Below are 27,585 nucleotides of genomic sequence, written 5' to 3'. Positions count from 1 at the left end.
TATTGTGACAAAAGAGATAGATAAGGTTATTGAAGCTACTTCAAAATTAGGGGGAAAAAGCAACAGATAGGGTATATTAAGGTGCTCTTGGAAGTGATACTCACTTTTCTTCTGTACTTTAGCAATACAATTTAGTCTTCTGGCCTTATATGTTCACAGCCATACGTTGATTTTATTTCCACCTTTAATAAATATGTAATTAAGAGTTTATTACATTAAGCTTATAAAAAAATAGGCAACCAAAATTGGAATGGCAAAAATATTTACTACAGAGAAAAGACACGTAAGAAATTAATTGTGCAAAAGTCTCATTTGGTTTTATAGTGGCTAACATGTGTTTTTTCCAAGAGTATATGTGGCTCATATAATGCTCATTCTAGCAACATATTATCATATAAATTAGTCACAAAAAATATGACTCACACAAAAACACATGCTAAATTCCAGTTAACATTTTCATTTGAATTTTTTATGTTTCCAGAAGAGCTGTTATGCAGATTTATGGAATCTGCTCCATGAAAAGAAAGCTGGACACACACAGATGCTTCACAGTTTGTCACTGATAGACTTAGCAGATGGTACCACATTTATGTACTGAAACTGAAAAGGTACTGTGCATAAAAAATATGCCTGAGCTCCCTGTCCCTCTGGAGTTCAACTAGAAACAGGAAGAGAAACCAAACATTGCGACAGGAAAAGCTACAGTAGGGAAAGCTGCATTCAGCTGGTGGGAAATATGAACCAGAATCACATAATTCCTCAGAAACATTTGGCATTATGACTCTTGTTTTCGGTGAAGCTACATGCACAGGAAAACTACTGAGCAGAAAGCAAGATTATGCAGTGTTAGATGTTGGATTTGTGTTTTGCAGTCATGGGATTGTGAAAAGGCAAGGGGACGAGAGATGGTGGTAAGAAAGTGAGCCAGCTAACCACATACAAGCATTTATCTTTTTAGTGCTTAGGATTTACTTGGATCTGAAGCAGTTAATGGATATTTCAGGCAGTTTCACGTGGAATCGTTTTCAGAGTAGACCAAAATGTGTTATTCCATTCACCGTCTTTGTCTAGAAACTGAACCAGAGTTGCATGCCACAAAACATAGGTGTTTCCTATTTGGCCAAGGAAGGACATCCAGCAGCAGAAATGTATTTTATGTATGTACGCAGGACTTCAAATGGCACATAACCAACACAGTGGCTTTTGAGTCACGCACTCCTCTGCAGCTGGTTTGGAGAACATGGCCTCGGTTTCCTCTGGCCAGCCCTAGCTGCTGAGACAGAATGGTTGAGGTTTCAATCTCCCCACCATGGGGAAGCCTCCCAGGCCCAAATGAGCTCAGGTGAGCACAGACACAGCCAGGCTTCCTTGAGCACCCTGCAGCTTCAGAGTATGGCCTCTTCTTTTGTTCTCTGGCCTTTCTCCTTCTGAAAAGTAGGTAGGAAGAGGTAGTTGCCAGTGGGGCAGCCAAAATGTATTCTAGTTCAGTGAGATAGGCTGGTCTTCAGCAAACTCAGTATTAACCCTGGTCTCCATAATATGCCTATAAGATACACATACAAGGTGTTGAACCTGGAGATGAGACCACTCTGCATGTCCTGGTGTCCTCAGCAGATGGGAAAGGGTATATGGAATGAAGTTCTGTGCTCTCCCTGAGAGATCTGGTATCTCAGCCCAGGGGGATTCCTTCTGGCAGGGGGAATCCTGACCCGCAACACATTGCCCTGGTGTCTGCTACCTTCCTGTGTTCACGGGACCATGAACACAGCCCCAACAGCCAAGCTCTGATCCACACTCCCAGGAAAAGCCAACAAGGAGCCATGAGGTTGCCATCTGTTCCAAAAAAGCCTAGGACTGGTCCCAGCACTGGGGTTGCTGGTGGCAGGGTAGTTATGGGAGAAGCGTTTCTAAAGTAGGGATCATTTGCTTTAAATTGCATAAACCCAGTATGTGTGACTGTTAGGCGACAGGTGATGTCCTAGCCCCTATAAGGTGCCATTTCAAGTGTTGCAGGCCAATGATTTGGTTTGGTATCATTAATTCTTTCCAATCACAGCACTTCTTTGCTATTCTAAGCAGTGGTTCTTGCACAGGTTTTTTATACTCACAAGATACACATTCTAGTGTGCTGAGAAGATGAATTTAATTCCAATTTCATCAGCACAGCAACCCATCGTTTCTCCTTCTCTAGTACCAACATGGGAAATACATGTGGTCAACTAGTCTGCCATTAACGTCCCTCTGAAATCTTCATATAAATTTCATTTTGTGTATAAATCTTTATCTCATTTTCACCAGTTACTGAAGCCCATCCCAGCTCTGTAAATAGAAAATTCAAAGCAGCTGTGGAATAAAATGGGATGCAGTGCAGGCATCTCCTAACCCGAGGGGCCTGTGTCAGGTCTGTGGCATTCATCCTGCACTTGCTGCTAGTGAGGGGGCTGCCCAGAGGGCTGCTGTGACCCAGATCAGCACAGACTTTTCCTTGCTGTGTTACAAGAAACAGCACAATATAGCAACCTTTTAATTTCCACAGAGATGATGGTCAGTCAGCTGGTCCTGCATGTGTCTGATGAGCAGAAGTCTGCAGTACATTACTGTGTACTGCTTAACAAGTGTGTGTGCAATTGCAACAGCAAGAGGCAGGGTTACAAAATTTTGTGGGTTTCAGTTCCATAGGGGCTCAAGTAATTTTCTACCATGCAAAGGGGAAGACTGAAAGCTGATAGAAGTAGGTGCAGTACCTCTTCCCACATTCAGCCCTTCTTGTGCACCTATCCTTTCACGTGGTGGCTACTTGGGGCTGCCTTCCCAAAAAGTGTCTGTCAGCAGCCTGTGCTGGAGTACCGCTAAGAGTGGATTAGGCTGAGGAATTTAAGGCCTTTTATGCAGGGCCAATTTCAAATGTGAACATTGGTCTCCTGAGGTAAAAGTCGATATATTTATATACTGAGTGGCCAGCCACACATTTAAAGCAGTATTTGAAACCTTAGCCAGGTTTTTCAGGAGAGAAAATTGGTAACTGAATCAGGAATCCCATTTAACAGTGCAGCAGCACTGGTAGAAAACAATTATTAGGAACAAGTTTAAATAAGGTTACAGGTTGAAGAAAACAGGTTTCCATGACTCACGATTCACAGGCCAGCAGCACATGTCCAAAGCACTTGGACAAGGACATGCTCCAAACTGCCACTCTCAACCATAGGTGGGTCAGTGTCTCGTGGCCAATTACTTGGTGTATGCTGGCTGATGACCTCTTTAATTCAAAGGCTGAAACAAACCTTACCCACTGAGAAACAGCCCATGCACATAGGAGCAGGGCTGATTAGACCTAGGGTTTGGAGCTGGGAGAGCTGTAGGGGTTAATTGTGGGGTTAAATGTGTTTTATTCACCACACGTAATAGAATGGGAGCATTTGAAAATGAATCTCCCACTGGCTTCTCCCAGATAGGATTGTATTATCTGAAACAGGGCTTCCCTCAATTTGGATTTTGACAGGATAGAAATAGGTTTGCAAATAGGTAGGCTTAATGTAAAGGGTTTCTTTTAAGGAGGGGTTGTGTCCCCACAGAAGTGTACTATATTCAGACTCTGTTCTGTATTGGCTCTTATACCATTGTCAACCTGTAGTATATGAGCATTGAAAGCTACTGAACTATTTATTACCACTTAAAATTAACAATGACATTTTACTTAAATCTGGAAAAGATCCAGTTCTTCATGTATGTGTCTTTACTTGTTTCAGTAGTTTGGGGCAGGTTTGCATAGCCCACAGCTCAGGCTGTAGAGCCCGTCTAATACTCCCTTGGGACTTAGCTCACTCCAGAAGCCTTTTGCTCCCCCAGTTTGGCAGTCAAAAGTATTGTCAAAGTCTGCAACGCCTGCAAGTCATCCAGGGTCTGTAAGATGCTGTAAAAAAAGAAGAAGCAAATTTACCAGATTTTAGCCAGCTCCACCCTGGTGGAAAAAACTCTTCCTGATCTGCAAGCAAGCCATCAGTGAGTCATGTGGCATCCTGAAAAACACAGCTCATGTGTGTCAGTTGTGGAGATGGAGGAAGCACAGGGCTCTAAGGGATAAGAGGCTTTTGGAAGGTCATCAGCGCAAGTTGAGTCACAAAATTATGACTCATTCAGTGAGAGACACATGCAAATGGAGTTAATATGGGCAGTTTAATTTGAACGTGCTAGTTTAGTGAAAGAATTGCTGTGCAGAACCTACTAAGTGAAAATACAAGTTGGGCACTATCAAAACACATAGTTCTCCTTATCACTGTCATGTGTAATTACATGGGAAGCACAAAGCTCCAGAGGAAACTGCTTAGTCCCACCAGCCTTGTTACTAGCATGCTGCGGATCTGACTCCTGCTCCTGCACGCCTTTCTGCCTTCTATCTTCCTTCCAGTCACTTTACTCATCCTGTTGCCCAAACTGGACCATTTCATGCTGGTGAAGGAGATGATGGATGTGAGCACTTTGCCCAACGAGTTAAAAAAAAAGGTGGAGACAACAGCAGCTCTGCCCAGAGCGTAGTGAGCTCCAAGAACAAAAGCAGTGAAGTTGTGTGATCTTGCAGTAGGTTTATTGCTGCAATAACAGATTTTTTTGCTTTACACTGAAAAAAATATTTATAATAATGTTTAAAATGTCAGAAATCATTTCAGATGTCAATGAAAACTTCTACATGGGCAATTTTCTCTAGTCAGGCAAGAATAGCAAGACTCCAGACCATTCCAGTCACATGGAATACATAGATTTAATGTCAGATTAAGTGAAACAGAGTATTGAAATAATGCAGGTGATATATAGTATAATCACACAATCAATGTCCAGGCTTGCCACTCACAGGACAAGGAAGCTTTCCTGTAATTTGATGATTCTTCAGTCCCCAGCATGCTTGAGCTCTTTTTGCTGGGGTTTGCTTCCACTTTCTAAAGCTACTAAACCCCAGTTGATGATATTTAAACATTCTTACCATGGATTAATCCAAAAATGGTTTATGTTTACTTTTTGTTACTGTCCCTGAGACATTCTACATCTGTAGCACCTTCTTTTTTTTGTCACAGTCTAACCTGTGCCTTCATTATATGTTGTAAAACTCACCTCTGCAGATATGCAGTATCCCATGCACAGGAACGAGGTGTCTGACTGAACTCATCCCTCTCTGTATCTCTATAGAGAGGTCTAAAAAAGAAAGTTAGCATATGTGACCTGCTCATTTAGGTAAAATGGAGGTTACATACACAAAATTATGTTGCTTTAGCCATATTCAGGCACAAATAAACTGTTTCTTTTCAAAACATAGTCTGCATTAAGTATGCTGTAATATTAAACATCTGGAATAGCAGATGTCATTCAGATAGGTCTAGATTGCAGTATATCTGCCTAGATGGAGTGGCTTGTAGTGCAACACAAGTATCCACAATCACAGAACCATATAATCACAGAATGGTTTGGATTGGAAGGGAACTTTTAGTTTTTCTAGTCCAACTCCCCCTTGTCATGAACAGAAACCACCTCATCCAACCTGACCTTGAACAGTTCCAGGGATGGAGCATCCACAGTTTCTCTGGGCAAGCTGTTCCAGTGTATCACCAGTCTCACTGTAAAAACTTTCTTCCTTATGTCCTATCTAACTCTATCCTCTTTCAGTTTTAAACCATTGCCTCTTGTCCTGTCACTATAGGCCTTGGTAAAATGACTTTCCTCATCTTTCTTTTAAGCTCCCTTTATATATTGAAAGGCCATAGTAAGGTCTCCCCAGAGTCTTCTCTTCTCAAGACTGAAGAAGTCCAATTCTATTAGTATAAGGAGCGGTGTTGAATTACTCACAGAGCCCCTCCACATTCTCATAGTCACTGCAACCAGAGAAGTGACTGTCCCATGCTTCTACCAAGCTGATATTTATATTTATAAAGAATGGAAATGCTCTAAGAGAAGTCGTCTATGGTTTATTTTCTGCACAGAATAATAAATCCCTTTTCTTTGCAGGGTTACTTGATAAGCTGTGTGTGGAACTGCTACCGATACATTAATGGCAGAAACAACTCGGATGTGTTGGTGTACATTACCACCAATGACACTGCGGTAAGGATGTTACATTGCAAACATCTGTCTAATGTTAAGCATTTAATGGCTTTATTTTTTATTAATTTCTGACTCTTTAGTTAAGCACCTCATCTATTGGTGATGTTTGGACTGGCGTGAAATGGTTGCAAATCACATGTATTGTTAAAATACCAAGTTTATTTTACGGACATAATCTGTTAAAGCATCTGTGTTAATCATAAACTACAGTTTATCTTATGGCCCCAGGAATGACCCTCAGGTCTGATCTCTCCAGCTATGTGATGATCTGGACAGTGGGAGGAATGATTAGGATTCAAGGATGCCATGGTCTGCACCTGCTGTGAAACTTGGATTTATCTGTAGAAACTGTGATTTAGGGTGCTCGACATCTGGTGTAGTGCTTTACAAACTCACAGAGAGGAGCTAAAAGGCAACAAAAGTTCAGTGATTTATTTCCCAGCACATGATGGGGTTTGTTTGGTGAGGAGACAGAATGAAACAAAGATTGATGGGAGAGAAATTAATAAACAGATTTTAATCTCAAAGAATGGAAGGTATCAGTTCACTTTACAGTAGTTTAGTGCTGACATTCCTATGTGCAGGACATGACTGGTAAGCAATGTCTTGCTTTTTGCAGAAGGCACTGAGGGAATACAGGCAGAAAGATCTCTAGAAAAGAGCCAGTTCTGTTTGCAGTGGTATCACCATGGAGCCACTTAGTTCCACCCAAGCTACACACTGACGGCACAGTGCCAGATCAGTCCCCAGGGTGACTCCACTGGCTCATGGAAAAAGGGTCTTTACATCACTTACATAACAGAATGAGAGCAGCATGAACTTGGTCCTTTGGATCATCTGGGTAAAATCTCAGGATTGCCTTCCTCAGGTTTTTTTATTTGTGGGTGGTCTCCACAAACTGATATTAGACCATCAACTATAAACCATTGGAATGAGTGATTCCTGTGCAGCTGCAAGGACTTAGAAAACTATCACTGCTTTTACATGAAAGTTGTAACTCCTGCATAGTTATTTGTCTTCAATACCTGAAGCTTTAAGAAAAACATAAGAAGTTCTACAGACCATGATCAGAGCTGGCAACCAGGACATTTAAGTATAAAAATACGGTTTATTGAAAGCTAAGATGTATTATTACTTTCTTTACAGGAATCTACTTTGAGTAAAACGAGGAGTTTTATGTGAAATAATTTTGATAGCTCTTTATTTCAGCCTGTGGGTAGTTGTAACTCAGCTTCAAACATTGTTCACTCTACAACCCACAGAACTGGCAGGCTCCATAGTGGGAGAGTGTCAGCTGGATTGTCTGAGAAACTACACTTACTTTTTAAAAGTTACATTAAAACCATCTGCTTCACTGCTGCCTTCATAAAGCAAAAGACTGGTTTTTAGAGATGCCTGGTTACCAAAACTCTTCTCATTACTTTTGTATTTAGTAATTACCAAAGTGCTCTGAGCTGCCTCCTCATCTTTAAAGCACTTGTGAGTGTTTCTGTGAGGAAAGGAAGCCCTTTTATCCTTTTCAAGGATGACATATTGTTGCACTGAGTGTTTAATTTAATTTTGCTTATCTGGATCTTGCAAGACAGCTACTCGGAAGCAGGTTGTGAGAAAGGCTGTGCATTCCTATTTAGTGCCTTGACCACTGGACTCCTCTTCCTTCCCCAATATTTACAACTCCTTAATTTGAAAAAGGTCAGAATCTGGTGCTTTCAGGTATGATGCATCTTTCTCAATCAGATGATATTAGATCAGGTCCTGTAGAAAGAGCTGTTTGGCAATTTATCAGCTAACCAAGAATATCACCCAAAACCTCTTGTTTGTGAGTACAGAAAGACTCAGGAGCAATGCTGCTGGGAAGAGTTTCCCAGGTCCAGCCAGGGAGGCGGGAGGAGAGTCATTAACAGCCTGGGTTTTGAATTATTTATTGGGGGTGGAGACAAACTTTATTCAAACGCATGTCTGACTGCTTCTTTCTAGTCAGGATGAGCTCCTTCATCCCTAGGTGACACAGTCTGTGTCCATCTCTTGCACATCCTTCCCTGACAAGCTCCATGGACACCCACCAGCACAGTGCACTTAGTGACGTGATGGAGGAGCTGATGTGCTCCTGAGCAGCCTCTTTCTTTCTTCTGCTCTTTGCTGAGCTTCAGCGAGGAACAACAGTATGTAGGGATAATCCTCATCCTTCTCCACTGTGAATAAGAAGATTTTCTTCCCTTCCTTCACCCCCCAAAATCACAGACTCAACAAGATGAATTTTTTTGTCTACATTGAGAAACAGCAACAAAAACCTCTCTTCACATGACTGTAAAAAAGTAAGCTCAATACAATTGGATAAAAAATGGTTTCAAAATGAAGAGTGAAAGAATAAGACTTTGAAAGTTGAGTGCCAAGAACCTTTGAGAGTTTAGGACTCGTGAGGAAACCTTATGAAAATTTGAAATGCTGTGATAGGTCACTGCTGTCTGTCGAAATGTATAATATTCCCCCAACACTCAAGTCTGCTTCTGTATTAAAGTGATGTTTTTTTAATTTTTATGAATTCTGGGAAACTTCTTTCAGCAGGGCTTCTTCATGCCAACATGCCTTTAAATCATAAACTACAAGTTTCTTTAGAAAAGTGAGTCAATCTCTGCCCTCTTCTTTAAATAAGTATGTTATTTGTAGAATCAAACCTGCTAACTGAATTACAACAGGTCGTATCTGCAGGGTATGCTCTTATCTTCAGGGATATTTTTTATATATATTTATCAGCAGCATTAGCTAAAAGAATCTGTACAAATGCAAGTGAAAATCTAAGCTTAAATATGAGACTGGGCATAATTGCTACAACCTAAAGTAAAAGTTTTAAATGTCATAGAATTATAGAATCACAGAATAGTTTGGATTGGAAGGGCCCTTCAAGATCATTTCATTCCAGCCCCCCTGCCACGGCCAGGGACACCTTCCACTAGCCCAGGTTGCTCCAAGCCTCATTCAACCTGGCCTTAAACACTTCTAGGGATGGAGTGTCCACAGCTTCTCTAGGCAACCTGTGCCAGTGCCTCACCACCCTCACAGTAAAGATTTTCTTTCTGATGTCTGTAATCTAAACCTGCCCTTCTTCAATTTAAAGCCATTCCCCTTTGTCCTGTCACTAGATGCTCTTGTGAAAAGTCGCTCTCCAGCTTTCTTGTAGACCCTATTTAGATACTGGACGGTGCTATAAGGTCTCCCTGGAGCCTTCGCTTCTCCAAGTTGACACAGCAGAGGTGTTCCAGCCCTCCTTCATCTTCGTGGCCCTCCTTTAGACTTGCTTCAACAGGTCCATGTCCTTCATATGTTGGAAGCCCCAGTGCTGGATGCTTCTTTGTTTATAGAAGAAATTTGTCTTAAAATTCAGCATTCCATATATACATATATGTATATGTATATATACACACACGTACACAGATAATAGTCTGAATTGCTTCGTGCTATGTGTTTGCTCTGGTGTTCCCAGCACAAAAATTTCCAGTTAGTTCTCCCCAGTCAAACTGGTTCTTATAAATATAATGCTCATAGATCTGAACTGTAACTAACCTGTTACTGGGTATGAGATAATCTGATTTTTGTCACTCAGTGTAAGTGGTTTAAGCCATCCGTTTTGCAAGAGTGCCATCTGGAACTTATAGACATCCTTCTATTGCGGACTGTGAACAGGATTTTCCTGCTGCCCCTGGTAGGTAAGAGGTCCTCCTTCTGTGACCTTTGACCAAAGTTTGACACCACATGAATGTACGTGGCTTGACTCCATGGACAGATTGTTATGGCATGAGGGAACCAGCTGGGGCTGGGCAGGGGAATGGCCTGACCCCAGGTGGTGGGAACACACGACCTGCTTATGCTCCAGGACCTGCGGATCCAGCTGCATACCTTAGTCACAGCAGAGTCTCTTAGGAATATGGATCTCCCTGCTGTAAGTGTTTTCCCAATACTTCTCCAGTTTATGGAGGTATCTGTAGGAGATTTTGGCATGCCAGTAATGTGGCTCCCCTGCAGTGAACCATAGTAACCTGAGGATTGTTTTTTCCACTTTCCCAACCTGGGATTGCTTTTTCCTGCTAGCTACTCAAACACACCATGGATGAAGATTAATTTTCCACACCAATTTAAACTGTCACAGCAGTGCCATGGAAATGTTCATCCAATCTGGAAAAATTGCCAGTGTACAGGTGCAAAAGATAACCCAAAGTAAGACATTTGTTCTCCAGAGCAGTAGCAGTTCTGTTGTGCTCTTAGACAGCCAGGGGATTTCATTCTGTTTATTTTTAACTCTCACTGAAGCTAATCAATGGAAGTTTCATCTCCGGTCATGCTGCCAGTGGGGATAAAATGTAAAGCTGTAAATCTCTCTTCAAAGTGGGATTTAGATCTTTATGTGCTTTATAAAATCGCTTCAATAGATCTTATCTAACATACATTTATCCACAATCGTTAATAAGTTGCTTTTTTAAAAAATGCAGATATATTCCCTCTGTGGACATGACCTCAACTAAGTAGCCTGAAATTAAACAGTCAACACTTTAGTTTGCTTTCCCTTTCTCAAAGCAATCGGAGACTTATTTGAGAAGTGCAGAGTTAGATCTTTCATTTCTGATGGATGATTCCTCTGAGCAGAGGAAGAATATTCTTTGGTAAGGTTGGAAGAGCCATTCTTTGTGTTATTGTGTTATTCTACATGTGTGGAAGGTAATTTATTTGACTATGGACAGAGGGAAGGACCCTTAGACTCACACCAGTTAAACAGACTGAAGCATGAGATGGAGCCCAGAGACCAACAAACCATACACAGGAGCTCTTATTTTTCTTAGGTGCTTTGGGACCTGTGATTTCCAACTACAGAGCCAGTTTGGGGATGGTACATGTCGGAGTAGAAGACAACTTGGAGGAAAATCCTGCTTTAAAGATATTTTCCACAAAAATCGTATAGACTTGTCAGTGTTCACCAGGCAGCAGGTTTTGTCTGGCAGTTTGTATGCATAACATTGTTACTGGGCCACTAGATCACAAACATCTTTTTGCAGTGAATAGTAACCATGAAGATACTTTAAAATCAGCCACCACCACAAATGAACAGCCCTCCTGGCTCACCCTCCAAGTCCTTCTCAGGGCCTCCAGCTGAGTCCAGACAGAGGACCTCTGACCTTCCCTAGTGTGAAACTGTCTGATAAAGCCCTCAAGAGGAAAAGCCTGTAAAACAGGAGACAGAGAAAAGGAAGAAGAATCAGGGGCAAGAAAAAAAAGGGATGCAAGTAGAACTATGCAGTGCTTTAAATAAAGGGGGTGATTAGTTAGTAACCACATGCAATAGTCTACATGAGACCCAGGACTCTGGTTTAAATGCTGGATCTGTTTTTCTGGAGAATTGCACTTGTAAACATTCCCGGAGTAATCACTTTAGTGAGTGAATCTTCAAAGGGCTCAAGCTCCATGTAGAGGCCACCCTTCGCATCTTGGTAGTGTGCATGTACAACATGCACTTCTTCCTTATCTATTTGATTCTGAATTGCAAAAAAGTATCATGGCAGTCTGTGTCTGCCAACAAACAGCTATTCAGCTATTCAGCTAGCATTTCATATTCTACTTGCAGAGAAGTTACATCCCTAGTCAGCTGGCCTTTAATCTTAGCAACGAGATTGTTCCTTCTTATTTCTTCTTTTTTTTTAACTTTCCATCTTATCATCTATACTCGGCTCTTTCTTCCACTGTTTCCTTGTTTATGGAAGATTTTTTTTTTTTTTAAGTTCAACCTACCCTGTTGTCTGAATTGCTTCATGCTGCCTGTTTGCTCTGTTCCTTATTGCTATTGGCTAATTACATTTCTAGCTATAGGTCTCACCTATTACTAGGTAGCTGCTAGTCAGAAGCCACCTGTACTGTTTGGAACAGGGTATTAACAGGGTCAATTTCGGTCAAATATCTTCTGAAGTTTAAAAATAAGATTTCCAAAGCATTTTCACATGTTATTACAGCAATTAAATTTACTTGCGAGTTAAATCACAAGATCAAAATATACATGGTTATCTATTTTCCTTACTACATTTTTATTTTAAATACAAGAACTGTATTTGTTTGCAACCCACATACTGGAACTTTTCTAATACATGACAATTCATTAGAGATTTGCAATAGAAATAGGCAAATCTGTTATCAGTGTTCATTATTAGATTAAAAAGAAGACATGAAATGGGGATATGTAATTTAAATCTTCCAGATCTTTTTGGATTCACTAATTGTGTGTGTTGCAATGTAGGAGAAAACAGTGGTTATAAATTAACAGTGTTTCTTTCTTTAGTGCTTTTATTCCTAACAGGATTGATCCATTACCATCTGACAGCTGATGTTTTTCAGGCATCAAAACATAAGTCAAAGTCTTCAGTGTAATTCCAAGGATACATATCAGTGTGGTAAAAGTCAATGACAACTTAAATCCCAGTTGCCAAGAATATATGGGTGTTAAGCTGAGCTGTGTGTGAATTTTCCAGGTCAAGCTCAAGTCATAGTTACACTGTGTAACGACAGATGGAGGAGGTGAGAATTCACTCAGGCAAGTGTTGCTCAAACAGTGAAAGGCAGCGGGGTGTGAGAGGCAGAGTCCCAGCAGCAGTTTGCTGTGTTGTGGCTTTGTAGCTGCAGAGTTGGCCTGTGCTGGAAGCCCTACCCTGCTGCAGAGCTGCTCCCCCAGGGGTGGTCCTGCTGCAGCTCCGGCACTACCTCATCTGCTGTCTCCTCATCGCATCCTCTTGCGCAGCATGGCCCTGGCCTTTGCCAAGCAGAGGAGCAATTCCTTACACATCCCAGTCCCTCCAACCCCAAGCCTCTCTGCTGAAGCTTTCCCAGCCCCAAAACTGTGCAGATGCCAAAGGACCATCTGCCATCAGCTGGGCAGGCAGAAGCAGCAGCAGCTGGTGGCTCAGCGGGTGGCTGTGTTCTCTCAGAGGAGCACCCACCTGCCCCCATTTGGCTGAGGGTGTGACAATAATTGAGAGGTCCATCTTTCTGTAGTTATTAATGGCTCCTGGTGACCTATGGACTTTCAGTCTGATTTCAATTCACTTTAATGGCTCCCTTAGAGCAGTTGCACTCTTCCCAGGAATCCCTCGGGACTCTTTATGGACACAGGACTGTCCACTGCGGTCTGTTCCAAACTGCACAGCACTTGTGGTTTTGGTCCTCTGTCTTAATAGCAGTGGAGAAAGCGAGGTCTGCTTTAAATTAACTCTGTGACAGACACTTGGCTTTAGAAAGAACAAGGTTGAGTGGGTATTCATCTACCAAATTTAGGAGGTAGGCAAAAGTTTGTGGGAGTTTCTGGATGATAGGTGCTTTGCAGATGTGATCTATTCACATTAATAGCTTTTTTAATAAATACAGACAGAAGCCTCTCCAGCAATGTCTGTAATGCAAGCATGGCTGTGATAACCACACTTTTAGGAGATGACAAGTCCTGTTAAACAATTTGGCTGTTTCATGTGACTTATTCCTGGGTTTCTGTCTTGTTAACTCTTGAGTGGGATACACAGTGTAATCGTAAGAGGAGATAAGGTTAGAAAGAGATGCAGTTTAGTAACTAAGAAATCCATCAAAAGAGGAGTGCTCTGTCACAGTTTCTGCACTCAAGACACCACACCAACCATTTGTTACACAGAGTAAAAGTATACTTCAGTGACCTGCAGACAAGTATACTCTAGAAAGCATGTGCTCATGCAGAAAATGCTTATTTTGAAAAAAATGAAGGAACAATTGAAAAAATAAATATGTTTTGCCTATACAAAATCATGAGGTGCAACTAGAGATGCAGCAGTACAAGGCTGACCAAGATGTAGGAAATACTTCTGTGGCCTGACGTGGACTGTCCGTCCGTGCCTTTGAATGGAGAGAGTAATTACACCATTTTTCTAGATGACTTTTATGAGGTTGCATATGATGGAAAAAGACAATAGCTTCCTGAATCCAATTTTCTTCCCATAAAATGGTAATCACAATCTATTCCTAAATGTTGCTATGTCCTAGTTATATATAGATTTATTCTTCTATCTGGAGTGCTGAAAACATTGTGCTGCTTCATTACAGAAATTCATAAACTCGTGTAAAGTTTCTTAAATAGTGTCTTGGAGAGCTGGTGGCTTGGAATAAACAAGCAGTTTTGTCGAAGAAAAACAAGCCAGCTCTAACTGCACAGATGATTTTGCAGCATTGAGCCCTACTTCTTTGCTGAATGGAGTTATAAATTATCTCTGAGCTATTCTGCTTACAGTTACTCCATCTGTAATAGTTCTAGTGTGGTTTCTAAAGGAAATGCATACATATAAACACGAAAATACTTCCTGTACATGTTGAGAGGAGGATTTCTTGGGATTTATTTGACAGACAACATATAATGAAATCCTTAAATATTAATTAACTAGCACACTTTGGACAGATTTTTCAAGCAAAAACATGCAAATGAAACCAGAACAGCATCTGTGCATAAAGCAAAGTCAAACATTTTTCATTTCAAATTAAATATGTTTTGGGCTCAGATATGAAGCTTTGGCTTCGGGCCTATACCTAGGGCTTTTTTTATCTGGGGACAGGGGAAGGAGGAAAAGAAAGAAAGATGGGAACTTTATTTTTTATAACATTGCTGTCTGACTTCACCAGAAACAGTTGCTTTGACTGGACTCATTTGAGCAGAGCATCCATTTACATTGTAAACAGCCACCTCTGAAGCAGATATTTTTAAGCAGTTATTTATAAGAATTGCTTCTAAAGGGCAGTTGATCTCATTTGGAAGAGTGTCTAACCCAGGTCAGGTCAGTGAAAGTGCCTGTTGCTCCCCTGAGCGTGAAGGAAGATTCATGCAAATGTAGGTCAGCTCATTCCCCAGCATCCTTCTGACTGAAATGCTTCCCCACATGCATGATCTTGGAGCTCTCTCTTCAGCCTGGACTGGAAACTGTCAAGTGAGTTTCTTGGTAGGAAGAAAGTAACTGTGGACTGCACTGCAGGGGAGCAAGGATCCTTAGTGAGATGAAGGAGGGCAGAACGAGAGAGAACATGATAGCAGTCTTTAAAGTCACGAGTGGCAGAGGATGTAAAGGAGAAACAACTGCTCACTGACTTAACAAAAGAACTAGAGGATATTCAATGAAATATCTAGTGGCAGGTTTCATAGCAAACCAAGGAAGGTATTCCTTTATTTAGATGAGCTGTAGAACTGCTTGCCACAGGACATTGTGGTGCTAGAAGTCAGTATGGGTTCAAATACAAGCTAGAAAAATCAGTGGAAGAAAAATTCCTATAATGACCAGTAATTCAGCAAGTCCTTGACATTCAAATTTCCAACAGTCTAGAGAATATTCTGGGCAAATTGTAACTATATGTGCTTGCACTGCTCTTTCTTAATTTCTTCTGTTGTTCTGTCTTGTACTTGTGTTACTTTATCATCCATCACTAATTACTGTGATCTGGATGGAACTTTTATCTGATCCAGGAGAGCTGTCCCTACATGCAAGTGCTAAACTGCAACGTGGTGAAAGCTAATCCCTACTTCTGTTGCCAGTGCTTGTCTTGTATGTAACATCTGACTGCGTCTCACCACGGAATTATTATTATTCCTCGCTACTGGAAAAAAGATCCCGGTTCTCCTGTCAGTCTTTCCATACAGTCAGTGTAAAGTGTTGATTCATGTTAAGTGGTTAAAGAGAAAACTGAATTCTCCGTGGATTTAGTTTTAATACTTCCCGTTTCTCCCACTGGTGCGGCCTCACCTCGAGTTCTCTGTGCAGTTTTGGGCACCACAACATAAAAGAGATATTAAGCTATTAGAGAGCATCCAAAGTGGGGCTATGAAGATGGTGAAGGGCCTAGAGGGAAAGCTGTATGAGGAGAAGCTGAAGTCACTTGGTCTGTTCAGGCTGTAGAAGAGGAGACTGAGAGGAGACCTCATTGCAGTTACAACTTCCTTGTGAGGGGAAGAGGAGGGGCAGGCAGGCACTGATCTCTTCTCTGTGGTGACCAGTGACAGGACCCGAGGGAATGGCCTGAAGTTGTGTCAGGGGAGGTTTAGGCTGGATATTAAGAAAAGGTTCTTCACCCAAAGAGTGGTTGGGCACTGGAACAGGCTCCCCAGGGAAGTGGTCACAGCACCAATCCTGACAGAGTTCAAGAAGAGTCTAGACAACACTCTCAGACACATGGTGTGACTCTTGGGGCTGTCCTGTGCAAGGCCAGGAATTGGGCTTCGGTGGTACTTGTGGGTTCCTTCCAACTCAGTATATTCTATGATTCTATGAACTCTTGAGACCCCATTAAAGAAAAAACACATTTCTTCAGACACTCTTCATAAATGCTACTTCTTCTCTCCCTACATAGAGAAATATTAGAAACTTTTGAAGATCTGCCTCAATAAAATCAGTATATATAGTAACTTCCAATAAATTTGTACAGGAAATAAAACAAGTGCTACATTAATAGGCTTATTTTTACTAAATACTTGAATTTTTTTTAATTTTATTTGAAATGACCTTTCAAATAAAATACAAAATTGCTTATATAATCAGTGATATTTACATATAGTCCAGAGGTAACTGTTCTACAAATTACTAAAGGAAATAGCTGCCACTTGGTGCCTCGAATCTCCAAAATGGAACTTGAATTGAGAAGATCTGTAGTTCAGAATTTTTTAAGCAAAAAATACACCTTAAGTTTTACATTTTCCTTTGTAATCTCAGACTTCTCAGAGGGAAACCACATTGCCAAATTTGACAAGAAAACATTGCCAAGAGGGAACTATTCTCAGCCTTCCCTGCATACAGAGTGAAGCAATCAGCTGGCTATAGCTGTGTATGCACACAGACATCTTCTGTTTTCCCCAGGTGATCTTCATAACATTTGCATGGTCCAGAGCCCAGTAGTACATGAGGGCTGTTGGGACTGTCATGAACCAGACAGGTGGTCATGGGCAGCCTTCCCTCCAGAGCTGTTTGTAGGCTGGCTGCTTGTTTCACTGCAGCTGAACATGGTTTAGGTTGTGGTTACTGGCTCCTCAAAGCACCGCAGCTGTGGGAGGAAATTCCACTCGTCTTGGCTGGGTGAATGACAGGACAGCAGGGACGTAAACACGAAGTTAATCAATGTGATTGGATACCCTGTTTAACCCTCTCCAAACTGCACAGTGGTATCAGATTGGTATAAGTTGGTGGTTGGTCATGGCTGGAATCACAGAGATGAAATGAACCCAGAGCAGAAAACTGGTGGAACCAAGCATGTGCTGCTTAAAACCTCATCTTTCAGTTCAATTGTCTCTGAACCTGATGAATTGGCCTTGTTCTGCATGGAGGAGAAAACTTATCCTGAATTAGGAAAGGCATGTGGTGACTGTATTTCAGCCTGCAGCTGTGTCAGTGTTTGTCCCATCACCAAGCCAGGGGCGACACGTTGGACAGAGGCTGCCAGAAAAGGAAATACATGTGGTTCGGGCCTTTTAAATTTTAAATGGCTCAGCACTGGCTCTAGCATACACTCCCCATCTGCCTACCACTGTTCACCTTATGGTTACTCTCTCTCCAGTTTTAAGTAAAAAAAGAGTAAGGCCTGAGCCCACTGACTCTTTGTATGTGAGCTGTGTGGAAGAAAAGGCTTCTTTTGCCCTCTCCTCTTTTCCTCCCCACATATTTGCATGGGCCTTCCCCAACGATTTGGGTGTCTAAAATGTAACGGTCACTTCTGCAGAATGGTGTGCAGTGCGTACAGGCTGTGGTGAAGAGCTTGGGGTAAACACTTCCAGGCATAGGCTGAAATTTCTGCAAATATATATTTATTTTGTAAGTATTTCCACTATTTAGCATCCATCTCGTACAGTCATATGCAAGTGTTATCCAAGAGAGTTTTTAACTCTGTCTTACGTTTTCCAGTCTCTTTTAAGATGCTTCAAATAATAGGCCTGTTTTACAAATGGGAGATCCTTCTAAGGCAAAGTCAAATGATTTGTCAGAACTCCAAAGGGCAGCAACAGGACCAGGATTAAATTGAAGTAGTAATGACCCTAATTCCGCACAACTACTTGTTGTCACCTGTCCCTGTCAGCTCTGTGATGTAATGTGGAGTCCTTCACCGGAAAGGGCTGGAGTTTCTACTGAAAAGCTACATTTTGAGAAAACATCCTGAATGCTCCCTACAACTATCAGTTCTCTCCATAGACATTTTTAATGTATAGCTTTTTGGCATTATCAGGTGCATCTCAGCTAGAAGGTGTTGGAGAAAAGTATGTTAGACCTGTGTCTGACAATGTTTGTTTCTCATAAGACATCAGCAAGGTTTTTTGTAACAGGAACTCACAAATGTTTCATATAGGAGACAAACAAAATGCTCAAACAAACAAAATGTTCAAACTCAAAGCTGTTTTGTGGCAACTCTACCGTTCCACCCAGTGAAGAATACAAATGCATATGGGAAAAAGTGATCCAAACCTTTCTGAAGACACAGAAAGATTTCTGTTGAGTTCATTTCTCTGAGTTTTGGGTGAGACCCTTAAAAATGCAGAAATAATCAATTAATGGAATGTTTAAATTTACTCATACAGAACCAAGCACATTTTCTCCTCTAGAAAAAGGTCATCTAAGACCTTGAGTTCAAACAAGAATCACTGCAGCAATATGAGAAATCTTGTACATATGCTGAAGAATTTTTTTCCTGTAAGTTCAAGTAAATGTGAAATCAGCGGAGTGATTATTGATATTATGCAATATACCCCCCCAAAAATAAACAAGAGAACATGTTTAGAACAAGATGTAATTACAAACTGTTTGAATATACAAATATTTGCCTATGTTTCTTTTTAGAGATATTTCTAAGCAATGCCTTTAAAAACTTATTCTCCAAAACCAGATTAACCAGGATGTAAAAAATATGGAATGACATAGGCTTATGTTACATGAATATGTTACAGCCATTGGCAAACTTGTTTGGTGATTATTTCTTTCAGAGAAGGTCATCCTGTATCATGTGCTTTGTAATAGAGAGATGTTTATGTAATGCAATTATCCAAACCACTCGGATGACACCAGCTAAGTCAGGAACAGGATTTCTTATGGGTCAATTATGGATTATTTCTGCATATTATACAAGATTGCTTATCACAAAATGCTTAAATGGTATTGGGAACAAAGCCCAGCACCCAGGACTCCCTGTCCCACTTGAGCATGGGGCTACATAGCCACAGTTTCTCCTATTTTCTTTCTTTCCCTGCAGATTCTTGTATACTTGGCTTTACTGTGGCAGCAGGAGGATAAAAAATTGTCCTTGGAAACTAACTAAAAACTTTATGTCTGGAGCATTCACATGGCAGATTGGAGCTGTGTGTTTCACCCCTCTTGGTTTGGGATCCCCTAGAGCTCTGATCACAGTCTCTGTGCATTGCTTTTGTCACCAGACAACTGTACAAACAATGCATAATGTCATATTAAAGGATGTTGTTAAAATGGTACATGGTTCTTAAACACAATTAATGCAATTATAGGGCTTGTGAAAGAAGTCAGGAGCTTCTGTCCTTTGGATTTTAGGCATCCTATAGGACTGAAGCCTGCAACTATCTAATCTTCCAAACTTGCTTGCTAGTCTACTGATAAAAAGCCAGAATGTCTTCACATAGGGATCACTGAGTTCCAAAAAAATGTGGGTCCTTCATACTTACTTTTTATAGTAACTTGTGGGTGACAATCTCAAACACTCTGCAAACATTAATCCCAGAGCATTCAGGGAACTAACATACATTTTTCTCAATTCACAACAAAGAAACAAGGAAATGCTCAAATGTTATGCCTAGGAAGCAAAATGTGTCAGTTGTCCTAGTGGATATTCTGCCTTGAGGATACCATGTACCTAAAATATGCATATATTTTTTGTACTTTGTGAATCAGTTTAGACTGTGTGCATTCTAATGAGGTTTGTAGATAAGACTGAATAGTGAGTTTCTGTCTATTTTTCTATTGGCTCAGTGACTGGCTTCCATTTTATGTGTCTGGAGAGCATAATGTACTCCTGAATAACTATGCTGTTTTATGTCCAAGGCACCTATCTGCTTCCATTAGCCATGCTGAAATGTAAAATTAACAAAAGAGAAGGGTAAACTATTCTGATCCAGATTTTCATCTCAGCTACTTTGGTATAAATTCAATTATTAACATTCTAATGAAATTAATCTTTTCTTCGAGATTTTTGTAAACTGTTGGGCATTTTAACAGTAAACAGATAAAAGCCGAGATAATTCAGGTTTTATTATATTTCTCTCTTTTGCCAAAATAGACTTAATTGAGAAAAGATGGAAAATTATCAAGGGAAAGTAAGGGCCTGAAACTCTGTTTTTTTAAAAAAATAATTTAAAGGTAGTCCTACAGAGGCAGAGTTGCAGGATTTATAATTACAGAGTGGTTGAAGAGTTATTCAGTCTGTCATGGAAACTGGAAGTTGATTATTTAGACTTAGAGTTGACAGATGATTAAGTAACAGTAACAAAACCACATCGGCTGAAAGTAAAACAGATAAATTAGTTTGAAGGGCTTTTATTATACTGATGACGTGAGATATTTGATGTCCAAGCTGATGCTGTGTATTCCACAGACTCCAAGTGTTTTCCTCCACTTGTTGTCTGTCACATTTACTCATCTTAAGCTATGTTTAACATTCTGTCCATATTTTCTTTGTTTAACTCAAATACTGCTGGGCAAAGGTAGTAATTTTGAATTCTGCTCATTATACACTGATTATTTTTTATTACTGTTCTGTTCATGTTAGGGAATGATATTTAAATATTGGAGCACAAAGATGTGTGGGGAGTAAGCCTTGTAAAGCTGTCACTGACAGAACTGTTCAAACAAAGAACTTTTGCCTGCAGTAAGTGACCTCAAACCTTACAGACATTTGGCAAATACTTTTACCCTTCTAGTGGAGATATTTTCTTGTGAAACTTCTTTGAAGCCTTTTAGCAGTATCCCCAGTTCATACTCCACATTCTTTGAATATTCTTATAGAAATCCATATGCCTTAGGATTTAGCCAGTGATTTCTCCAAAAGGACTCCTGTAGGTATTGTTACAACCGGTCTCTGAGGCGGGGTAACTGAGGTTCCTTTTAATAAATCCCTTGGGGTGAATTAGAGTGGGATGATACTCAATGACCAGTGTATATGTGAGGCAGATTTATTTTTAAACAATTTAATTGCAGCAGAAGGGAGGTATATGTCCGTTTTGGTTCTTCTCTATAAAAGTATAAAAATACCACAAAGAAAATATATAAGGAAAAGAAAGAAAGAAAGGGAAAGGATAAGAGCAGATAGTGGCAAGGAAAGATATAATCATCCATGAATCCAGGAATGAGACTTAAATGTTGGGCTTTGTATGTCTGTGGTCAGAGTAATGGTCACAGTCTTGATCTGTTGGGGATGGGGGCCTGGAAAACAAAAAGTTCTTCAGGCTACATACATTCAAGTTAGCCTGGGAACACCTAAATCATTCACTGGGAAGGGGATTCTTCGTGTCTAATACAACACTGAGGAGCACACGCAGTTTTCTCATGAGAGTTCCCAAAGAGTTGGGGGATGCTTTGGGATCCTTGGTGGTCCATCGCCCCCCTTAGGGATATGACCACTGTTTGACCCTGCTTTCATGCTTGCGCTGTATGTTGTGCAGTCATCATGGACCTGAACAGAAAAATTGTCTCCAGAAAGGTGCTGCCCTACTTTCATACAGCCCCCCTTTCTGGGCAAGTCCTGTTGAATTTGCCTGCTTGACTGGTCGTCAGTGTTTGAGGCACAGCAGTGCATTAACTCCTTACTGTCCAGGCTTCTACAGGTATTCCTATCTTCCGTCACGTCTTTTTGAACTGTTGGTAAGTGAGAAATTGTCTTCTGAGAGTCCTTGGGGCCATTGACCCATGTATGAGTTTTGGGTCTGTAGAGTGAAGAAGAGTGCTCATCTCCCAAGAGGTAAAAGCCTCAACAGGAGTCTGTTCTCCTGGACAAATTTTGTTTCATAAGGAGTGAAAGGAATGGAGAAGCTCACTCATATCAGTAATCCTCCGGGCCAGGAGACCCACTGCAAATGACAGTAAGCTCAATGATCAAGTAATAATAGTGATGCAACCACAGCAGTCTTAGGACACATTGATCTAAAAGAGGATCAGAGCATGGGAAGAGGTGTTGTCCTTTATTTATCAGCCCATCTTTATCAACTGGAAGATGGACAGCTCTTTGGATTGCATCTGCTGTGATTTCTTATCACACCTGATGAAATAGACTCTGAACCTAAAAGGAATGGACCGCAGGTTGGGGCTTAGCATCAAGAGTGCAGTGAGACAGCTAAATCTTCACAAAGTGAACTTGATTCATTTTCAGAGTCATCTGTAGATAATATTTAATTACTAATTATATTGTGTTGTAATAAACTAATGGACATGTTTCAGTATTTTTGAGAAAACAGTGCTTTTTTTAGTAACATGTGGATTTTATTAGAAACCCTATTATTAAACTAATGATCAGTACTAGGGAGAGGATTTCAATTGTAGTGCTTTTTACAGTTTATATGCTTTAGCACTGTGATTTCCTGAGGTTGGTTGCAAAATACATTTATGAGTTTTATCACAATATTTATTTGAAGTTCTATGTGCTGTCCTAATTTCACTAGATAAGTAGTCTGCCATAAGCTGCTTGCACCCTTTAAAGGTGACATAATTTATTAAATGCTTTACAAATACAAGGGTTTTTAGATTATGTAGTGCATAAGATATTGCATTTACAAGCTCAAACATATGGTATTAATGAGGAATGATGGCTCTAACAATTTCCTTTTCTAAATAATGAAACTTTTTTGATTAAAGCCTGAAGATGCCAAGGCAGCCATTCTGTAATCTAACAAACGTGCACAGATGTACTTGAACACATGAGTAAACTCATATGAGTAGAATCTGAATCATCCTTGGAACTATTCCGTAAAAGCCTGATCCAAAGTCTATTTAAATCTATAGAAAGATTCTTACTGATTTTGTATGTTGTGGTTGAAGTCTAAAAGGGATGACTATGAATGTTTCTTTGCAGAAGGCAGGTTATCAATGTCTTTAAGAACTGGTGAAATCCTGTCATAGCAAAAGTTCCATTGGCTTTATTGAGATCAGGATTTTCCCTGTGTGTGTTTAGACAATCAGCTTTACGTGCTCTTTAATGACCAAGAAGCAATGCTGATAAATTTGGAAATTCCATCATGAATAATTGATCTGCAGCTGCATAAAGTATCTCTGACAGTGCACTTCAGTGATATTCTTGCACAGTATTGAGATATTTTAGGGAATGTACACTCATTGTTCTTTCAGACATCTATTTTATCTACAGTCCTTGCTGGGATTCACAGACCAAGTGCTCCTTTCCTATTCACATGCAAGCTAATTAATGCCAGTGTTGGTGCCATTAAAAATTGCATGATAGCTAAACATGCTTGCCTAAGCAAGTATAAATCGTGGTTCAAATCTGTTCTCTGCCCTGAACTTGCATCTCCCATGTCCTAGGAAGCAGCCTGGACTCCAGTGAATGGGGATGATCTATGATTAAAGCTGTCCTAATTGCTATCAGATGTTTAAGCATTCCCTGAAATACTTTTGGGAGTGTAGATCTTCCTTCTCGTGGCTGAGTACTCCAGAAGCACAAAACTAGAGATTTATCTAGACATTGGGTAGTTTGTTCTCCATTTACTTTCTTTCTCCTCACTCCAAAATAATTATTAGCTATTCCAGAGAGGGCTCAGAAAGAGAGGTTTTTGGGTCTTTTCTCTCTCTGGCTAAGCATTTTGAGCACTCCTCCAGGATACAAGATTTAGCGCTCTTGACAGAGGAGATCTGCAGCACAAGCAGCTACTATCACCGCCAGATTGAACAAATTCAGGTACCAGCAGTGAATGGCTGAAATCAAGCTGTCACTGGGGTTAATAAGAAATGAGAAGAAATCCTGTTTTCCTTCATAATGAAAACAAGCATACAAATTGAAAAGGACGAACTTCAAGCTAATATTGTTTCATTTCTGAACTATTCTGCTCCTACTTAATAGTTTACTCTTTTGGAGTGTTTGTTTGTTTGGGGCGGGGGGGAGGAACAAGGCCATAAGGGTTTTCTTTTCTGTAAATTTTGTCATCTGACTTCTATTTTAAAAATACAAACTTTTTTTTCCTTTCCTGCAGGTCCTGTTGCCACCGTATGATGATCCTGTGAATGGAGCTGCTAAAGATCCACCACCACCTTATGTGTCAGCATAAGTGAGAGAGTGCTGTGTCCCTAGGGAGTATAGCTTTACTTCTCAGACATTGGAGCAATAGTTTGATAATTTCACTTCCAGGATATAACCTCTGTGGGTTATACATTGCTGTTTTGCTGACATATTGAAACCTAAATTGTATGATTATTATTCTGTAGATAGTTTTAATAACTTACGGCAACTACAGTAGTGTTTCAGAAACTAGTGAACTGGTTTCAGAACAATTCTGGGTAGCGCTAAGGTTACAGTAGTCACTGAAAAGCTTTTTCCACCATGTCTGACATGCAGTGCTAGAGAACATAGAACTTTGCATTCTCAATCAGATTCAGAGTGTAACTTTATTTTTTTTATTTGAAAAACTTCCGAAGCATTACAAATGTGTTTCTCAGATGCCCACTTTCACCTTCAAAATACAGACCAAGTCCAAAAAAGCAACATTCCAGTTCATTCCTGTTTTATAAGAATTTATGAAGTTACTATGCTATGAAGGATGATGACTGCAAGAAGGATGAGTCTAAATCACTGTTCTCATCAACCTGGCTAATGAGAAACAAATTTAATTGGGAAGGATAAGTATGGGAAATGGGGGTAGAGAAAGTGCTCTGTGATGTGTAACAAGCCAGAACCTGTGGTCTACATGGACTCACTTTGTACCAGCCTGTAACCATTCTAATTTTAAAAAAAAAAGAGTTCTTAGCAAATTCTGATAACTTTCTTTTCCTACCTACACACCTTTTTCTCCCCACTAACTTCACAAAGAGCACTTTGAGGTCGCAAAATCCCTGCTTTTAAAATCACACAGTTAGGTGACAAAGCTGTGTCTTTTGCACTCAATATGCAAATTTTTCCCCATTGGAATGTGCCTGTAAATATTGCAATGTTCTGCTGAGTGTAAATTAAATTATGCAGATTCTAAGATAAATGTTCCTAATGTATGGGGAACTTATGCATGTAACTTCCTGGAGCATTAGCAGATATGTTTTACATGTTTATCATATACATCAGTGTGGGGATTTTAGATTTCTTTTATGACTGAACTGATTTGTGCTGGGAATCTTTGTCATGGGACTCATCCATCCATGAGTGCTTTTGTGAGGTATTTATTTCTTCTCCAGAGAAGTGCCTCCTGCACATGTAACTTTTTGTCGCTGATGAAGGTTCTACTTTTAAGTGAGAAGGAAAAGAGAGTATAATGTGTGTCTCTACCTCTCACTGTTTTCCGCTGTGTTGTCTCTGCATTTGGGGTGATTGAACAGGCTGAAGCTAAAATGATGCCATTGCACAGCGCCCCAGGTAAAGGGCAGTGCAGAGCTGAGCCATAGTTTGGAGGGGCACCAGAGGACACTGAGGTACCATCTCTCCTGTGGCTGGGCTGGCACGTGAGTCTACACCCTTCCTAAGGAGGACACCCATTTTAACCCTCAGTGTATTGACTCCATTCTGCAGACTGAAGAAACACAGAACTTTTCCTGCCTTTTTCTGGAAAAGAATTTTCCAGGGGAACACAGGACTGACAACTTCTTTTTACAGAGATTGCAACTGTGACCTGTTCTTGCAGAAGCCAGGGAAGGAAAGGACAGACTCTTTCTGCCTGTCTCTTCCCATCCCTGGGAAAAGGCAGGTCCCCATCTCCTTCTTGGAATTTTAGTTCAGGGTTCATCTACTCTGAGATCAAACTAAGTAATGCATTCGAATGAACCAGTCCTGAAGTCCATCCATTGATCTTTATCACAGTCCTATTTTTTCCTTCTGAATAACTCCATGTACTCTCTTTACAGATATCTTTGGGAATTAATGTGAATTTGGGGGTTGGGCTGGCTGGCTGGGCTTCTGAGCTTCATTTTCTTTCATTCTTGACAGATTGTGAAGGATTTCAAACAGTCATCTGAGAAAAGCTGGTTGTAAATACATCGCATCTGTGTATACAAACTTCTCTACAATAAAAGGGTGTTTCCTCAAGACTATGGAAATAATTTTTGATGGTCTTCCAAACACAAACATACACAAAATCCTGTCCAATCAATCTGTCATGGCAGGATTTTCTCTGCAGAGGACCTAAGCAACAGTTTTTCAGTCCACTTACCAGTCCATTCACCAGCTTTCCCTCCATACTGTATAAATGGAGAAAAGGACAGTAAATTCTATACTTTATTGCACAATAAGACCAAGAGATAATTCAAGATGTTAGTTCATTGTCCAGAACTGCAGGCAGTTTTCTAGATCTGTGTGTGATACAGAACAGGGCTAAACTGAGCTACACCGAAAGCTGAGACTTCTTTTTCTCCACATCATAATAGGGATAATGTTGTGCTAATTCACACGAATTTGCTTTAGACTTTAGCTTGTCTTAATAAAGCATCAAGACGTCTTCACACACCCCATACGTGCGTAAGTGCAAGTATAATGTGTCCTGCCAGGACTCCTCTTGGGTTCGGTCCAATATGAGTTAAAGAAGGCAGGAAGGTTATGGTATCAAAACCATGGCATTCTTGCACACATGGTAAATAACTGGGTAGGAGGTAACAGATAATGTAATATAAGTTCATTTCTGGTGACCTATGAGAGGATTCCCCTGAGAGATGAATTCCCAAATTCCCAAAGAAAAAAGAGATTCTGTGGGTTACGTGAAGAGACACGAACTCCAGCTGAAGGTTTTTTATCCTCAGATGTTGGATTCATTCTCCATTTCCATGTCTAATCCTGAGGAACTCACACCACAACTTTTCTGTAATTCATTTTTAATAGTCATCTGTGACACAGAAATCCATTAAAAACTTGGCTTCTTAAGTTTCTGTGCTTTGGGAACTGCTTGCTCCTAACTGTGTTTTTTCCAATATTCCATGCATTTTTTCCTTTCTCCCAGATATTAGGAGCATGTGCTTACTGGCGTTCTCTCCTGTTTTTAAATCTGAAACTCTAATATAGCGGTTTTATTAATAACTTTTAGTAATTTAGGATTGGAAAGAAAATATTTTCAGGGAATGTTGACATGGAACATCATAAATATGGGGCCAAAACCACCAAGCAGGAATCTAAACTTTGATAGTATCAGAAATATAAGTAGGTCTTTTGTGGAAACCTCTTTAAAAAAAAAAAATCTGTTACAAGGCATTGCAGGCTTCACAAATCCTACACATGCTAAGGCACAAAGGCCATTTCACTCATCTGTGCCTGATTCTTTTATTCCTGATTAAACAATGTGGT

General features: G+C 40.4%; 1 protein-coding gene across 1 annotated transcript in view; it reads left to right on the top strand.

Annotated features, from left to right (window-relative positions):
- The window catches only part of LAPTM4B (lysosomal protein transmembrane 4 beta), a 59,851-nt gene extending 33,500 nt beyond the window's left edge, over positions 1 to 26,351 (top strand). Inside the window, exons 6-7 of the mRNA XM_027692457.1 lie at positions 5,992 to 6,087; positions 24,308 to 26,351. Of these exons, the coding sequence (XP_027548258.1) occupies positions 5,992 to 6,087; positions 24,308 to 24,382 (171 nt within the window). The 3' untranslated portion in view covers positions 24,383 to 26,351. The remainder of the gene's footprint in view (positions 1 to 5,991; positions 6,088 to 24,307) is intronic.
- The last annotated feature ends 1,234 nt before the right edge of the window (positions 26,352 to 27,585 follow it).

The sequence above is a fragment of the Neopelma chrysocephalum genome, unplaced genomic scaffold (assembly GCF_003984885.1).
Source record: "Neopelma chrysocephalum unplaced genomic scaffold, ASM398488v2 Primary Assembly neopelma1_86, whole genome shotgun sequence".
Lineage (NCBI taxonomy): Eukaryota > Metazoa > Chordata > Aves > Passeriformes > Pipridae > Neopelma > Neopelma chrysocephalum.
Note: the sequence above shows the minus strand (reverse complement) of the source record. Positions and strands in the feature narration are given on the sequence as shown.